The sequence below is a fragment of the Orbicella franksi genome, chromosome 11 (assembly GCF_964199315.1).
Source record: "Orbicella franksi chromosome 11, jaOrbFran1.1, whole genome shotgun sequence".
Taxonomy (NCBI): domain Eukaryota; kingdom Metazoa; phylum Cnidaria; class Anthozoa; order Scleractinia; family Merulinidae; genus Orbicella; species Orbicella franksi.
In genome coordinates, this window is record NC_138155.1 from 17,478,171 (window position 1) to 17,496,873 (window position 18,703).

The window sequence follows — 18,703 nt, forward strand, 5'->3', positions numbered from 1 at the left end:
CAGAATTTTTTATAGCCATAGGTGTGTTTCCTGTAGAACTATTTGTGTAGGAAGTTTCAAAGGTCTGTGCTGCAAACTGGCCAAGATAGCTCTATTTGTATACTTGATATGATATTGGGTTAAGTGACTGTATGATGTCATCAGTCATCTCATGTGCATATTTTACACCTTGTTTAAACTTAAATATTTCCAGAACTAATGCAGATATTTGCAAACGGTAAATGGCGTTTTTATTCTTTCATGGAATTCTATGTGATACACCTAAGAAATCAAGAAGTAAGAATTTGATCATAGTACATGACATGAGCCCGTGATCTAATAGAAAACCGGTACTTGGTCAGCTGTCAACTTTAAAAAAATATGTTACCTCAATGGGCTGTGAACCTGAGCCTGTGGTATGGCACATGATACTGGTCAGCAGATACCTTGTTTTGACAGGTGTTAATTGAACATAACATGGATGTCCAATATCAAAGATGTACACTGTAAACCAAGGCTGCATGACTTGCTATTAGCTGGAGTATGGCCTTTGTGTTGTGTGACGTCATTGTCGTTTGTGGTTGCCATTGGTCATCAACATTGTTGTTGTAGGGCGCCCACGCCCACAATCCATTCCGCTAGCCATGTTGACCATGAAAAAAGAGTTGCATGGCTTTCTATTTCTATGCATTTATGTGGTTTTGTTCCTATTGTTCCTTGGTATAGTTATGGTACTCTGTTTGGCGACCCACTGGAGCCCTGCTAAGAATGATTGTCTTTTCTTCCTCTAACATAAAGGCAAGCTGGTTTCAAACCTTGCTGCACTGAAAGTTTAGTACAAGTGAATAAATGAAAGATTATATATTTGAACTGCGGAGAAAGGTATGAAGACATGATTGATCATTGCAGTCATACACACAACTTAAGCAGACTGAAAAAGCATGACCTCTGTGATACCGGTGCAGTGCTCTACCTACTGAGCTATCAAGAGGGTTGGAAAGGGGGGTATCATGCACGGTTCATTGGAATTAAAATCCAAAATTCATGGTTCACGGGAATTAAAACAGACTTTTCATGCATCACGCACAATTCAGCGTTTGATTTTACTTTTCACCCATATTTAATAATTATTCACCGAAGTGGAGGTAAACATCCACCACTTTCACCGACACTGAGGTGAATAATTGTTTTAGTATATACCACACAAGCTGAAATGGGAAGCCATGTTGTTTTTCTTTGGCTGCTCGGAGGTGAATAGTACTTGGCTAATCACCTCCAAGCTAACCAATCAGCGTACACGAAAAGTACTATTCACTTGTGTGGTATATACTAAAGTAGACTATAGTACTACAAAACTGACATATTGGCTATCATGAATTACTGCATACACACGAAATAATTGTTTTGCACACTCTAAAATACTAAATTCATAATAATTCACAACTGAATGCTGTAGTCTACATAAAGAGAAGCGTGTATATGCAAGAATAATATCTTTGTGAGTAGTTTCATTGGTCTCATAAGACAATGATATAGCTGCTACACAATGAACTATTCACATTTGTGGTTGGACAACTCTGACCATTCGACCTTTACTTGTCTGTATGCCACAAAGAAACGTCAGTACATCTTCATCATTGCCCAGGTCTTTACTTTCATGAGAATCTGTGTCATATTCTTGTACTTGTTCAGAGTCATCGTAAGCATCATCCTGTTGATCATGCAGCTGAATGTCAGAAGCTGTAACTTCTACATCATCTGGTGAAGGTTCAGTTGGAAAATTTCTCTCTCTACTGGTGTATATAAGGAAAGGTACATATTGAGAGGAAGTGTCCTGGCCTTAAACTTTGGTGTCTCCTGACGCATGCTACACTGATGGATGGCCCTTCCATTGTCACAAGCCCATTCTATCATCTGGTCTTTCTGTCTGGAATTGAGCTGTCTCATTGGCTTAATTAAGGTGGCTCATTCGTGGAATGGCATGAGGAGGCATTGCTTGTTTTACAACAGGATAATGTGATGAGTTATGTGTGAAATAGTCAGCAGCCCAAGGAACAACTCTCTTTTTGCTTTCATTAACAGTGCTCGCCAAGTTGCGTGCGTACTGCAAGGTGGTTTGCAGCTGGTCCTTAAAGTGGCTCATTGCATGGAGGTTCTCTACTTGCACCATCAGGCACATGTGAAGATCAACTGTGAAGCTGGATTGAGATTGTCAATGAACTTGTGAAGATCTTTAAGGCCACTCAGAATTATGCTGACAGATGAAAAATGAATGAGTGAGTGAATGAATGAATGGATGAATGGACGAATGGATGAATGGACGAATGGACGAATGAACGAATGAATGAATGAACTAATGAATGAACTAATGAATGAATGAAAACTTTATTAATGTGTTTGGAGGGAAATCGTTCCATGTTGACCAGCAGGCTTGCATGATTTGTCAAGTTGGTTGAGTACATGTTTATTTGCTTCTCTCATGAAAAAAAAGCTAATTATAGACCATGTTCACAAATCTCAAGAAATAAATTAGTTATTTCACGAATCACGCGACTACTCTCGTCCATGGATCATGGGAAATCAATTCTTTCGTTCATGAATCACAGTAATTAAAATTAAGCATTAACGGTTCATGGAAAACCCCTTTTCCAACCGTCTATCAAGCCAACTGGGAGCTGGTCACATTGTGAATTCATAACATACCTGTAGGTGGTGAAAAGTGAATATATGAAAGATCATATATTTGAACTGCGGAGAAAGATTTGCAGACTTGATTGATCACTGCAGTTATACACACAACTTAAGCAGTTGAGTAATTTAAACCTAAATTTATTCACAGCCGTGGGTATATTACAAACTCAATGTGACTCCAGTTGGCTTGATAGCTCATTTGGTAGAACACTACATTGGTATCTCAGAGGTCATGGGTTTAAATCCCATTCAAGTCTGAATTTTTTTAGGCTTTAATTTCACAACTGCTTAAGTTGTGTGTGATGATGTCTTCATGTAAGTTTAGTCTTGGAACTATCCCACGTGAAATTTTGGAGCAAGTGAGATGGATTAAGGCCATTTTTAATGCAGAGTGCACTATTGGGATGGTTTAGGGGGCTGCTGTTTGCTAAGTCACTAACGCCATAAGGTGTAAACTTTAATGTTTGTTTAATTAATTGATTTCAATTAATCAATTAGCCTCGCGGGAAGGGGGGTTGGGTGCGGTAGGTACCCGAGTGCATTACACAAAACATGTCATACTTATGTTGCTTTCTTTGATCACAGGATAAAAATATATGTATGGTTTTGCAAATCTCATGCTATCCTTGTGGTGCCATTCTCTCAAGAACAAAAGCAATTTGCTCTAAATGCATGCGCAGATTAGTTAGCATCAAAGTCGACTATATGTTAAGTGAAAGATACATAACATGTAAGACGCATGCGTTCTAGCATTGCTAGTGTGATAAACTCTGTTCTCAATAGCGTTGTGTATTAGTTTGATGTGGTTTTATTGTTCACACCAACTCGGCTAGCAACAGAATTAGAACGCACTATTCCGTGATTCGACGTGACTATTTGATAATTAGATTAGTTCTTGTTTATCGGTGAAATCAAAATTTACATTTTGAATAAAACAAAATCGTTCCTCTTCTACTTTTCAGCAGATATTTAACTTTTATATTCCATATATCTCCAGCAGTAAGTTAAAATAATAATAATAATAATAATAATAATAATAATATATAATAATAATAAAAACAATCTTTAAAGAGGAAGCGCCCGTCATGTAAATACGTGAATACACATATTTCTTATATTTTGGTGGAAATAAAGGTATCTTGTTGCATACATTGGCAAGGAAAACAAAAGTATCAACATACAAACATTGGCGTGAAAAGTAATGCTACAAAAGGAACGAAACTCAAGATAAAATACCACAATAAATTTAAAACTGTCTTGACAAATGGTAATTGTAAGTTATTTTTGGGCAAACCTGAACACGAAACATACACATTACTAAGATTATGTCTTATCAAGTTTTTGAATGCTCATATTTTCTGCAAAGGGGAAAAGGCGTTGTTGACTACCTTGGGAAAGAACAGCAGGGGTGAGGACCTGCGTGACTACTGCATCAGAGCCGTAAAAATTACACTCTGCACTATCTGAGATTGTTTCACTAGTTTTAAATGCTGTAGAACAGTCAAGAAACACTGTGATAGACAACATACATGTATGATGTGAAATATATGCTGTGCCTATGACATGAGAAAAAATTGCTGCTTGTTTGAAAAGCTTTTCAAAATAAAGAAGAATGGCATTTTCCTTTTTGGAATATCTTTTTTCATTTTAGAGATATTGACATTTTTGTATTATGCAAATTGGGAAAGTGATGACATCATGAGGTTTGCAACTAAAGCAGTGTTCTTCAAACTTGGCACCAGCAATGTTCATCACAAAAGAAACAAAATGACACCCATTGGGCTGTTACCATAACAACAGTTTTGCCGCTGGTTCTGTCTTAATTAAAACTGAAATTCCCAGTTTTTGTGTTAACCAAGAACCATCTACTCCAGCCAATCTAATGATGAGAGTTAAGACAATATGGGAAACATGTCTATTCCAAGCGGGACCCTCTGTCCCACTTTTAAGGGTTGAAAATGAGGATATTTGGTTTTTTACAGAAAGAAACTGGAACCAAGAGAGTTTCCTTGCAACGGCACTGTGGGTGTCATTTTGTTTCTTTTGTAACTAAGGAAAATGTGTGGTTGGATTGTCTGCATATGTCGCAATCCTATGAGAATTGATTGGTTTGTTTTTAAGTAATTAAGCATTTCACTGTCTTGAATGAAATTAAATCATGATGGCTTTTAGTCTTAACTGAATGCCATTTTAGAGGAGCAAACCATTTTAAGTGATTGTGCAGTTCCAGAAAATATCCATACTCCCTGCACAGAAGGGATTGAAATTTTCAGGGGGGTAGAGGTTCTGTAAGACCAAAAAATTTATAGAAATGTGGGAAACTTAATTGAAATTTCCAGAGGGATGGGTGCCTTTGAAAAAATCCCTTCGTAGGGGAGATGTGGATATTTTCTGGAACTGCATGTACACTTTGATAGAATATAAACCATTGAGAAACATAACAGAATGCAATTAACCATTTTGCTTCAATTAAAAGAGATGAATACTCACTTTTGCAATTTGTTGGTGAGCCATAATTTGTAATGAATCAACAAATTCAGTTGATGAGAAAGAGCTAGACTCATAACAGGTGTATAATTAGTTAATCTAGCATTTTGGATTCCAGACTGGTGAGATGCTTTTAATTACGAAAACTTAAAATGAGATATTAAGACATTGTATCAGGAAATTTAGCTGCCTAACTTATTTCTAGTACAGTAATCTCCTAAGAAGAGAGTCAGTGTGCTGATCAGTGCTTGGTTGCTTGTTATCAGGTGATGAAGATGGTAGTGGAGGAGATCAGGATTCAGATAACCCTCTTATGATGTTATTTTCTGAGATCCATCACTTTACTGATCCTACAGGTCGAGCTCTTTCAGAACCGTTCCTTCGGTTACCATCCAGAAGGTTTGTTAAATTGTCATGTTGTTTGTCATTGGCCAAATTTATACTAGAGATGAGTTATTCATCCAGACAGATTATCCATCAGACAGATAATCCATCTAGGTATAAATCCGAAGACAAATTTTGATGGATATGGGTTTTAGACTGTGTGGAAGCCTGGCTATCAAAAGCAATATGGCGGCACTTGTAGCAATGTTGATGAAAAAAGTAAGGCATGGTAGTACAGCTGTATCTCAGAGAAAAATATCTTCTGTCAAGTGTATGCCTGAGTTGGAAAATAACTTAATGAACTTCGTATTACCTTTTTCTCTTGCCAATCTCACCCAAGATAAGAAAACAATAAGTAGAGAATACACGAGAAGCAAGAAATTAAAAAAACAAGCCGTAGTTGGAGTGCAAGAAAAGACTTTGAGTCAGTCAGAACACCTTTCATTCCATTCTTGGAATAATCAAAGTTGCTATAAGCCACTCAACTTGAAAAATGGATCGTCTGTAAACAGTGACAATTTTATTGCCACTGACTTGAGGTTTTAATCTGTAGGTTAAGTTAAAGTGAAAGCCCACTGGCATTGTTAAGAAATAGTGCAAAATGCAACAGTAAGAGAATACAGGAGGAGATGTAACACTGTTGAACACACTCATGAAGTTTTCAGTCCAAGAGACCGAGACAATTATAAAGAAAGTAACGCTTCTTGTCTGATCACCAAAGCAAGTAATAATTCTCATTTTCATTCCTCTCATTTTTTTTCCTTCTTTATTTTTCCAGTCAGTATCAGTGATTTTTTCTCTCTCTCATTAGTACCGAGCAGGTATAAAGCAAATTTCAGACCTTTTTGACGAGCATGAAAATTGCTTCCTGCCTTTCCTTTCCTTGCACAATAAATACACGCTAAATTGCAACTTTTTACAATATTATAGTCTTTTACCTGCCATCCCTCAAAGTTGGAAGAAGCTCCTTTATGTTAACTCTGGCGACTCCACTACACCCTTGCCGCCAATCTGTACTATAACTTGCAAGATGTTACACAACAAACTGTTAACCTTAGAAAATCTTCCTCCTCCCACTTCAGAAAAAAAATCTTATCATACAGCACCACAAAGGAGAATCTAAATAAAATTTATCTTCTGCCGTTCACAGCCACAAAAGAAGTTAAATTGGCAATGTTCCAGCACAAAATCATACACAACATTTTAGCCACAAACAGTATATTATACAAAATGAACAAGGTTGCCTCCCCATCCTGCCCTTTCTGTCCCTCTGATAGTCAAAACATACATCATTTGTTTATTAGCTGCCCGCAAGCATCTTCCTTTTGGTATGAGTTCCAAAGTTGATACTCTACCATAAGTAACGTGACTTTACTTCTCGCTGATCCAGAGGTATTAATTGGAATTACTTGTCCCTGTACTCACTATTTGACCCTCAACCACCTCATAATGCTAGGCAAATACTTTCTTTATATCAATGCTCTAAATAATACTAGGTTCACTTTCAGCGACTTCTTCTCATTAGTGCAGGATAAAATCGAGATAGAAAAATTTATTGCTGCCACGTTGAATGGTGAAAGGGAATTTCAACGGAAGTGGAAATTCCTTCTCACCATTTAAGGCATTTCCCTTAGTACTTTGTTGCAAGGTCTTTTTTTTTTTAGCTTGTTTTGTTGGTTTTTTTTTTTCTATAATTAAGTAATTACATTGTATTCCAACTCCTTAAGTAACGTAATGTGTAAGTCATAATAAGTTATTATTGCATATTGTAAGTAAGTAAGGTAATGCCAAGTATTGTAAATGGTTGTTTTTTTTTATGTATTATAAGTGATGTTTCTAAGACAATAGAAGCGTTAGAAATAATAATAAGGAGTGATGGAGTGATGGAATGAAATTGCTTCACCACTACAACTTGGAAAATAGCATTTTCCAGGTTAAAAATGAACATTTAATAACAAAGGAAACAACAGGGTTTGTACAGGTCATGGAAAACCTGGAATGTCATGGAATTTAAGGAAGGGTCATGGAAAAGCAATATGCTTTCTGAGAATAAAAGGGGAAAAAGACATAAAATTGAAAAAAATTAGAGACCAGTCAGAAACAGGCTTCAATTTCAGTACAAATAGACACAAGCATGCATTTTATCCATTATGATGCTGGAAAATACATTAAATAAATGATTGTTTTGATTCTACTGTGAGAACAGGTGCTTAACTTTGGTCATGGAAAACTCAGAAAGGTCATCAAAAGTCATGGAATTTTCAAAGCTTAAAGAGTATGAACCCTGAACACGGTTCAAGAAACCTAGCCCTACATTAAAAAACATCTTTGTTCTACTTCTACATGTAGATATAAGTTTAGAGACTAATTATTCGTCTCTATTTGCATGTAACATGGGAAATGTCATGATTTTTGATAGAGAATCTTTTGTGGCACCAAAAGCAGTTTACTTAATTTTCATTTTAATAAAAGGGAGTTGGTAATTATAATTAACTTTTATGGCCCAGTTTTATGCTTCCTCAAGTGTTATGTTATATTCGATGTGGAGGTGAAACAATTTCTTCACCAAGTGAGTATGTAGTTTAAATTTTTTTGACAATGTTAACCCACAGTACATGGATTTTATTACTTGGTCATGTTAATTTGGTGATCAGATAGAAGCAGCACTTTCTTTGTGGTAACGGACCAGGATGACTCAGTGAATGTTTTAAAAAGTGTTACATTTACCTATGTATTCTCTTACTCCTTACAGGTATATGTATTCCCTTCTCCACTTGTTTTGATCTAACTAAATGACTATATGACTCTGAAATTGAGCCAAAATGTAACAATCTTTTTGCATTGTAATAAAAGAAAATTTGGTTTTCGGCAATGTTAACAATCCCCGGACTTGTCTTGTGTGTGTTACTAGCTCAATATAAAAATGATATATGACCTAAGGATTAAAAACTCTTTTCAGTAGCATCAAAATTGCCCCTGTTTACAGATGATCCTTTTTAAAGTTTCCAGAAAACGATAAAACATGGACAAAGTCGAGTGGCTCATAGCCACTTTGATCTTTCTTTATTGATCATCTTTTTGAAGATGGATTCCTTATCGTTAATTTGTGTTTTATCTTGGTGTTTTGAAAAAAAAGTCTAAAATCAACCAGAAGTAGGATTTGTGAGTTGATGAGAATTTTCTCCCATTCTTTGTTTGCTGTTTACTGTAGAGCTTATCCTGATTATTATGAAGTCATCAAGCAGCCCATTGCATTGTCTAAAATCAGATCTCAGATAAAGGTAAGAAAAAGTAAAATCACTAGTTAATACATGTAGTTATTATATGGCTGTGTCTCACAAGGATTGGGAACTGCCAAATTCACGAATTTGATTGGCTGAAATCGATATTGAAAGCGGTCTAGATTTTCCCATCTAGACCGGCATCTAGACCAGTTACATTTTGCAGAGAAAAAGTTGCAAACTAAAATGCAAAACTATTGACTTTCTTCCAACAATATTTATTTGTTGAGGTGCCAAAAAGCCTGATGAGAAAAAAGTAAGAGGACGAGCAAACTTTGGCAGAATTATTTCAAGTTCAGCTCATCGCCGTTCGCTAGCAAACTGTCAGCTAGTACAAACCAGTTACATTGAACGAATTAATTTTTCTCGTTTGTCATATAATAAACATCTTATTAACCATGTTTAGTCGGTCTGTATGGGAGAATCTTGACCTCGGTCATGTGTACAGACCTCACGGTATTCGGTCTGTACTCATGACCTTGGTCAAGATTCTCCCATATAGATTTCCAGCTCGGTTAATAAGAGCTAATTACAACTGTACCTTTGACCAAAAAGGATAATCACTGATTTCAATTTTTTGACAACATGAGCATACATCTAATGTATATGATTATATTAATGAGGAGAACCTACTGTGATACTACTGTCAAACTACTGCAAGTATTACGGAGACATGATTGACCATGGCAGTTTTACACACAACTTAAGCAGTTGTGAACTTAAAACCTGAAAAAAATTACCGGTAAGTTGTACATGTGGAAAATGCAATGATCATTCATGTCTTCATATCTTTTGCCACAGTTCAAATATACGATCTTTCATATATGCAATTGTATTTTTCACCATCTATGGGTATATTAGGAACTCTCAATGTGACCAGCTCCCAGATGGCTTGATAGCTCAGTTGGTAGAGCACTACACTGGTATCGCAAAGGTCATGGGTTGGAATCCTGTTCAGGCCTGAATTTTTTTCAGGCTTTAATTATGAACTCACAATGTGACCAGCTCCCAGTTGGCTTGATAGCTCAGTTGGTGGAGCACTGCACTGGTATTGCAGGGGTCATGGGTTGGAATCCTGTTCAGGCCTGAATTTTTTTCAGGCTTTTATTTCACAACTGCTTAAGTTGTGTATAAAACTGCGATGATCAATCATGTCTTCATATCTTTCTCTGCAGTTCGAATATATGATCTTTCATATATTCACTTGTTATTCTTCACCAGCTATGGGTATATTATGAACTCACAATGTGACCAACTCCCAGTCCAGTTGGCTTGATAGCTCAGTTGGTAGAGCACTGCACGGGTATCGCAGAGGTCATGGATTTGAATACCGTTCAGGCCTGAAATTTTTTTCAGGCTTCAATTTCACAACTGCGTAAGAGTGAATGCCCATAAAAATCGACCTAAATTGCCTATCAATGGCACAAGTCAAAAAATGGATTTTGCTTGTATTTTGCCCATAGATAGGTCTTAGTAAGAATAGAAACGGACAATAGTTAGTGTCTGCTAATACAGCTTTCTTTGGTAGAAATATGCCAAAAATGATATCGCCTCGATTGAGCTCAAAATCTACTTTACGTTTTTGCTGAATTTTCTGAACATTTGATTGCTTTGTGCTCTGCAGAACAGCTACTTGAGAATCTTTCAATGGATTTTATATTCACTTCAGGTCTTCGTGGTATGACTGAGCGAAAAATAAAATAAATCAAAGTTAGTTTTGAGCCCGAAACAAGATCAAGCAGACACGCAAACTTTCAGTGTGTTGCAAGTGAATTATTGCATTAAAACATCACCATATTTTCTATGCGCTATATAACTTTAAATACCATAAAAACACTTTCTATGGGTTAAATGCACACCCACCTGTTAGGATATCAAAAATATCTCTGGGCAAATGGTTTTAAGTCGCACGTCTTGGTCTGTGTTTCTCATAGATTTTGCCTAAAGTCCGCTGTGGCAATGCAAACAATTATGTGACGCAGATAGTCACTCAAGAATAAATATTTGTTTCCAACAATCCGATGAAAGCAATTTTTGAAACGTTGTGTGGATAAAATAATAGAAAATGTTTTTTTTGTTTAATTTAGTTTAAATATATATATATTTTTCATTTGCATTGCAACTCCCACGCCATCGATATTCCTGATAAAGAACGTGTTTACAGTGCTCCAGGAAATGATTTTAACACTTGTTTATTTCCACAAGTTGGCTCAGGTATTAATTTCACCGATAACTTACAATACAATGGCCATTTTAGAGATACACATAACCAATCCTCTATGGCTTACGGCAATTGAATCATTGACAAATAAACTCAAGTGGAAATACCATAAATTCTATAAAGTACTAACTGTGTGACTCGACCTCAGCTCTTCTACCCGTGTAGAAAATTTATAACTACACAATATGCTCAAATTGAATTAGCTGAGGAAGAAATATTGCATTTGCGTTTCAATCATACTGGGACACGTTTGTTAAAAAAAACATCTTTTCTACTTTGGTTGTTTGATCAATCGACACTAATCAAGTGACACTATTGATGCTATTCGCTACCTGTCTGAAATTTACAGATCATAACATTGGTAGACAAATAAAAATTACAGCGGTCGATCTAATCCCGGGGTCCAGCGCCACTGGCCCAGTTTGCTAAAAAAAAAAACAATATTTCTGCAGTCTCCTAAAATGGTTCCTCAGTAGTAAACGTTGTCAAACTGGTTTTTTTTGAAAATGTTTTTAATGTTCCCTACTAAGCACTGCCTCGAAAAATACAATTAATGAAAAGGTCACCGTACTCAGAAAAGCGATATGATGGACCATTCTTACCCCTGGTTAATGCCTGCACTGGTTCTAATCACGTACGCTATCTTATCAGTTCATGTTACATTTTGCACAAAGCAAAGTTTCAAGCACATGGAACAATGTAATATATAATTTATGAGGAAAAAACACACAATTTTAAACAACATAAACTCAAAACGTTCCTCGAGTGGTTGTTTTTCAGGCCATGATTTTTAGCCATATCATTTTTTTTCCTTACGAAATATTTTGGTCAAAATTTTGACTAAAGAGGATAATCAGGATTACCAAAATTATGCAATTTTAAAACAAGCACTCATTTCACTGTCGATCTTTGCTTGAAGGAAATCTCTTGATGTTATATATTTGCACCACAGGTAGTCCAACCACAAAAATGAGAGTCCGTATTCATGCAGTAGTGCTCAGGCTACGCAACAGTCGGAATATAAGGATTTGTAACAATGTATGGGAAAATGGTTATATTCTCAAGCCTAAAATATACGAAGGAGTAGGAGTAAAAAAGAACCTGCCTTACTTCAGGTGTGTGTTCCCTTGTTGCTGATGAGGTTTATAGGCCCCAAATTGTTATGAATCAGCCTAGAAAACCTCACACGAAACAGGGGAACAAACACCTGAAGTGAACTAGGTTTATTTCTATTCATTCTTGCTTCTTAGTATATTTTAGGCTTAGGAATATAACCATTTTTCCCATACAAATCCTTACATTTCGACTATTGCATAACCTAAGATATAATGTATGGATGTGCAAGCGTGGGAGTCCTGTTTGAGCACTCGCTCATGCGTGCGTGCCAATGACGCAAAAACCAGCATGGTCAGAATGGCTCAAAAAAGTTTACAGCACTTAGATTTTGATGGGCCGTTATAACCACTCTTTAATACTTGATGCTACAATCATGGTTGCATAAACCTGCCCAATCATTGGTGAACACGTTATCATTTTTGTAACACAGTAGGTTACCATAGCAACAGTATGACCTGCCAAAAACACCCATAATTACAACTTTAGAGGCTTATAATTCAAAAACGGTACAGTGAACTTTTTTTATATTATCAACGTTTGATAAGCATGATAAGATGCAATTTTTGGCAAAGTTTAACCAAGTAGTGACTTAAACAAACAGCAAACATCTATCTTGTTTTGTTCACGGAAGTTGGTCACGGCAGAGCGAAGTTTCATGAAATGTATATAATTTGATCAAGAAATTAGCCACAATAGGTGGAAAATGATTGTTTTAAGACTGAAGAAAAAAATACCTGTCAAGATAATATTATTGAGCATTTCAGTTGTTTGAAAAGAAACATTCGTGTACAGTACATATGAAACTATATGTGCAGTATGTGCGTAACCTGGAAAAGCAATCCATCCAGCATAGTAATTGTTTAAATTACGTGTAATAGTTCACCGAGATACTTGCACTGTTGATGTCTGTTATTTATGGTTTAAACTTGTAAGATTTGTTTAGTTTTAGGTAGCTTCTTTTTGCATTTACTTTTTCCGACTTTTTAGAAGGAGAAAAGACACCAAATGTCGACAAGCCGGACTGGTACAAATAAAAACGTTTAAGGTTACTGTATACCTTCAGGGGTGTCTTGTATGCAAGCGATGTAGCGTGTGCAGTTTAAGTTGTAGATACCTAAACCCCTATATCAAATTAAAGCTTATAGAGCTGGCTATCAAACTATAACAAGAATTTTGAAATAAATTGAATTGTTGAATTTTTCACAACCACTTAAGGTAGCCAAACACAGTTTTCGCCCGCGCTTTTGCTGATGCAATTCAGCGCACGCACAAGGATTGCAAAAAACAAACATGCTGTCAATAGAGCGATCATTTTACTTACTCAACACTCGCAGTATCTGTGTTATTTTTCTCTATAATTGAATGCAGTGTATTGATGGCTTTAGTCTTTTATCACAAAGATATGTTAGAAAAGGTAACGATGCAAAGAACCCAGCAATTCTCAGCTTTTTCTTTGTTACCGAAAGAGCCCATTTAATGCAGCGCATGCGTAGTAAGTAACAAAAAATGGGATTGAACGAAAATTTGCACTCGGAAATACACCTATTTCTTGAGAACCACTCATTAGAATTTCATGAAATTTGGCAGGAAAATACTTTAGGAATAAGTAACTGGAGTATTGAAAATAATTGAACTTTATCAAAGGAAATTCTAGATATTCCAGTTAACCTTCAGCAAAAGATAATTAAAGATCTCTCTGTTAAATTATTAGCAAAATGGTGTTAACTTGTGAGAATCGTTACAAGTTTGTTGCATGCAAATTATAAAGAAAATCTAATGACTAGATTTTCTACAAATAAACAAAACCGATTTTAAAGGCTTGTTTATCTTTATTCATGTTGCCATGGCAACAGCACATACGTCAGCTTAACCATCAAAAAACCAAAGTTTGTGTTGTTAACTTGCTTGCTGCCATTTTTGGTGACCAAGAGATCAAGGGTTTTTAGAGAAAAAGGTGAATGAAACACAGGTATCAAAAACTGTGTTCAGCCACCTTAATGCGAGTGCCCAAATCTTTCGAAAGCTACAAGTCAAATCAAATTTTGTTTTTTGCCAGTTTAACTTTTTCCTCGGTTTCAGGACCATACAGTATAGTGAAAAAGTAATGCAAGCGAAATGCGTGAATTTCGTTCTTTGTTTTCCTGATTTTTCGTGCAAAACTTCGCACAAAAGTTTGAGCTGTACTTCACGACATTTCGCACAACATTTCGCTAGAACAAAGAGCGATTTTTCCTTGAACTTTCGTTGCCTCAGCGACAAATCAGGTTATTTCGCTAGCCAGGACATGAAATTTCGCTAGACATTCAACAATAGTTCAGTAGCCTTCTCGGCCAATATTTAGTCTTTGTCAAAATTTTTATTGAAAAATTAGAGATTACTCTTCGACCACTACTTTGACCCAAAAATCCAAATTTGAAGAAAATTGAATACAAATTTAATCACTGCAGCGTTCCTTCAGATCACGTAAAGCTACAAACCAACAACATCAACTTGTTATTACATTTAACAAATTAACTTAGAACGATTTTCTTTCTAGAACTCGTTCTTGTAATTAAAATGATCAAAGAAACAACGACAGCTTGAAACGACATAGCAGTAACACCCGAACTTTAAGTAAATTTGCTTTTAATTGGCGTTTTTAATTACTGATGCCTTTCGAAATATTAAAGTTAAAAGTGGTTCATTATGTTTTTCTTTTTTCACCCAAATGTTCTGCGGTGTGTTGGAAACGAATTATGTATTTAGGATGATCGCCCGCGTCATGCATGCAGTTGTTTACATTTCCATGGCAGAATTAAGAGAAACACAGGCCAATGCGGGCAACTTAAAACCATTTGCCCAGAGACGTTTTTTTGATTTTCAAATGGGTGGGTTTATGGTTAACTCATAGAAAGTGTTTTTTATGGCATTTAAAGTTATAGCCCATGGAAAAATTATGGTGATATTTTAGTGCTATAATTGGTTTGTGAAACATTGTAATATTTTGCGTTTCTGTTCGATCTCGTTTCGGGCTCTAAACTAACTTTGATGGTAGTTCCACTTGACTTTATTTGTCAGTGATTCAATTGCCATAAACCATAGAGGGTTGGTTATTTGTATCTCTAAAATGGCCACTGTATTGTATGTTATCGGCGAAGTTAATAACTGAGCCATCTTGTGGAAATAAACAATTGTTAAAATCATTTCCCGGAGCACTGCAGACACGTTCTTTATCAGGGATATCAATGTGATGGGTGTTGCAATGCAAATGAAAAAAAAAAAATTTTTATACTACCTTAGACAAAAAAACATTTTCCATTGTTTTACCCACACAAAGTTTCAAAAATTGCTTTCATTGGATTGTTGGAAACAAATATTTATTTGAAAGTGAGCCCCATCACGCAATTGTTTACATTCCAACAAGGGATTTTGGGCAAAATCTATGAGAAACACAGGCCAAGGCGGGCGACTTAAAACCATTTGCCCAGAGATATTTTTTGATAACCTAACAGTTGGGTGTATACCTAATCTGTAGAAAATATTTTTATGGTGTTTAAAGTTATAGCCCATAGAAAAATATGGCAATGTTTTAATGCAATAATTCGCTGCAACACATTGTTAAATTTTGCGTGTCTGTTTGATCTCGTTTCGGTTTCAAAACTAACTATGATTTATTTTATTTTTCGCTCAGTCATACCATGAAGACCTGGGCTGAATATAAAAACTATTGAAAGATTCTCAAGTAGCTGTTGTGTGACGCGTAAAGCAATCAAATATTCAGAAAATTCAGCATAACTGGAAGTAGATTTTGAGTTCAATTGGGGCAAAATCGTTTTTCGCAAATTTCTTCCAAAAAAAAGCTGCATTAGCAGAAACTAACTATGGTCTGTTTGCTTTCTAGCCAGGGCCAATCTATAGGCAAAAAATGAGCGAAATCGATTTTTCGATTTGTGCCATTGTTTGGTCCATATTTATGGGCACTGGCTCTTAAGTTGTGTGTAAAACTGCGATGATCAATCATATCTTCATATCTTTCTCCGCAGTTCAAATATATGATCTTTCATATATTCACTTGTATACTGCAAGTATTATAGTTACAATAAACAATACATAAAGTAAATCTCACGTTTTTCATTTAAGTCAGTCTGTCAGTTTATTCTTTCTTCTGTCAGTTGTTGGTTGGTCATTCACTGCCAAGTTTTTAATAGTTGCTGTGGCAAGTAATGCTGGTTTATTTTTTTATTTTTTCCTCAGACTGGTCAATATGAAAGCCTAGATGAGCTAGAAAAAGATATGGATTTGTGTTTTCAGAATGCCCAGACTTACAATGAACCCAATTCCATGCTCTACAAGGTATTTTTTACCATAAATTATAGACATGTAGTCAGGAGGCAGATAGCAAAAAATGATTTTCGCTAAACATTTTGGGTAGAAGCAGGAACATAGCTTAAAATATCCATTTTGCCATACTGATTAAGAACATTGCTGTTTCCATCTCGAAATTTCAGTACTTCGGCGGTTAAGAGGGGGTTTCATTGCAGGCTCTCAATCCTGCAACCTGGAAACGAGGTTGGACCTAAAAAACTTACAACAGCAATGAAAAACACTACTAGAATTCAGGAAATGAGTTGTATATTTGCGGATTGGCCACTAGGAATGTAAGCATAACCTTTGATAAGATGTTACTTAGTCACTTGACCAGCACATGTTTGTCACATGAGAAAAGTCAGGATTTATCCGTACCTGACAAAACTAAAATGGAAGTGATTATTGTTTGAATAATGATCATTGCGACCTAATATCTGACAATTTCTTTAGTTAAGCCAATGATAATGTGGTTAATAAAAACATTTATAAAATCTGTATAATAGGAATGTGACAAATAGAGGTTTACGAGGGGCTGCTGCATGATGTGGAGACATAAAACTCATTTAACCACATTCCCGAAGACTAAGGGCTTGAGTGAAAATAGTTGCGGTAAAGTGCTAGGAGGGCTTGCTGGAATCACCTGAGCAAATTCTGATAGACATTGCTGGCTTAAAACTTACAACAAGGATACAAAAACTATGTTTAAAGTCAGTGGTGGGAATGAAGGTAAACTTAGCAGTGAATGACAGCAAACTTAGTTGCAGTCAAAACTGGAGATGTTGTCAGCAAAGAAATCGAACATGAACATGCTGGGGACAGAAGAAATTGGCGAGACAGTCATAAAAGAGTTTGTTCAAGCTAAGCTAATCAAGAAAGAGGTGAAATTTCAAGGCAGCATCAAACAACAGAAGTTCAAGACCTTTGAAACCTTGTACTCTGCAGGGGTGTAGCCAGGATTTTTCAAAAGTGGGGTGGGGGGTGGGGGGTTACACTGTGTCAAAGTGCAGGTACTCACCAGATTGTCATGTCAACCTCCACCTATTGTAGGTTACTTGCTTTAAAAAAAAGCTTACAAAAAGGGGGCCACAGGCACTGCAGGACCCCCCTAGCTACACCCTTGCTCTGTACCAGTTTCACTAGATAATACCTAGACAGTTGCCATTAAGGCAGACAGAGACCTCTTGAGACGTGTTGTGGGAGCCTTCAGGGTCCGAAATTAACTTTTTAAGGCAGGCGCCAACTGGCGACTGAATTTTTTTTTCAGTTGCCATAGGGAAAAATTTGGTCGCCAAAAAGTGTCAATAAAATTTTTCCTTCGCAGCGAAACACAAACCAAAATTTTTGGTAGCCAGATGGAAAATTCTGGTCGCCAATTTTTCTTTTAAGAATCAGAACGAAGAGAATGCATTTGGGGCCGCAATGTCGATTTTTCCACTAACGAATAAGATTAAATACAAACACCCTGATTATTTATACACCTACCACTGAAAAACCACGATGAACGAATCAAATGCTGGCCATATACGCAGTTTCGTGTGACTGCCAAATTTTTCAAGTCAACTTATATAATAATAATAATAATAGATTTGTATAGCGCCATATCCATGGCTCATGGCGCTTTACAGTAAAAAATGTTATTAAAAATAAAATTTACATTAAAAATTTACATCAGTGATAAAAAATTACTAACAAATAAAATAGCTAAGCTGTAAAAATGAAAGTAAAACTAGGAATCATTAAAACCTTTAAATAAAAACTGACTAACTTAACTAAGTGACTGACTAACTAACTAGCTAAACTATCTAATCTACTAATTAACTAACTAACCAAAAGTCTAGTTATAAAATTTGTTAAAAAGGTATGTCTTTATACAAGTCTTAAAATCTGATAGCGAGCCGCTCCCTCTTATATTGTTCGGAAGAGAGTTCCATAGGCTAGGTGCTACAAAAGAGAAACACCTATGACCATAGCCTATTAACTTGACAGGTGGTACTTTCAAGAGGTTTTTGGAGGAGGATCGAAGATTTCTGCTTGGTACATAAGGCTCTAGCAGTTCAGTAATGTAATTAGGGGCCTGGCCGTTGAGCGCTTTATAGGTTAAAAGTAAAATCTTATAATTGATGCGCTGACTTTATACCTTTTCTTGTCTCTACCTTTTGGAGAAGAAATGTACCCAACTGAAACACTGGCGTTTGGT

The 18,703-nt window shown here is 36.1% G+C and overlaps 1 protein-coding gene and 1 pseudogene across 2 annotated transcripts in view; one reads left to right on the top strand and one right to left on the bottom strand.

The window, feature by feature from the left end:
* LOC145503102 (52 kDa repressor of the inhibitor of the protein kinase-like) overlaps nt 1-18,703 on the bottom strand; it is a 489,168-nt pseudogene that overhangs the window by 335,946 nt on the left and 134,519 nt on the right. Inside the window, exon 2 of the transcript XR_014051421.1 lies at nt 18,068-18,123. The product of XR_014051421.1 is annotated as a 52 kDa repressor of the inhibitor of the protein kinase-like (transcript). The remainder of the gene's footprint in view (nt 1-18,067; nt 18,124-18,703) is intronic.
* The window catches only part of LOC145503084 (protein polybromo-1-like), a 222,583-nt gene that overhangs the window by 69,368 nt on the left and 134,512 nt on the right, over nt 1-18,703 (top strand). Inside the window, exons 12-14 of the mRNA XM_081482521.1 lie at nt 5,424-5,556; nt 8,753-8,822; nt 16,393-16,491. Coding sequence (XP_081338647.1) covers nt 5,424-5,556; nt 8,753-8,822; nt 16,393-16,491 — 302 coding nt within the window. The remainder of the gene's footprint in view (nt 1-5,423; nt 5,557-8,752; nt 8,823-16,392; nt 16,492-18,703) is intronic.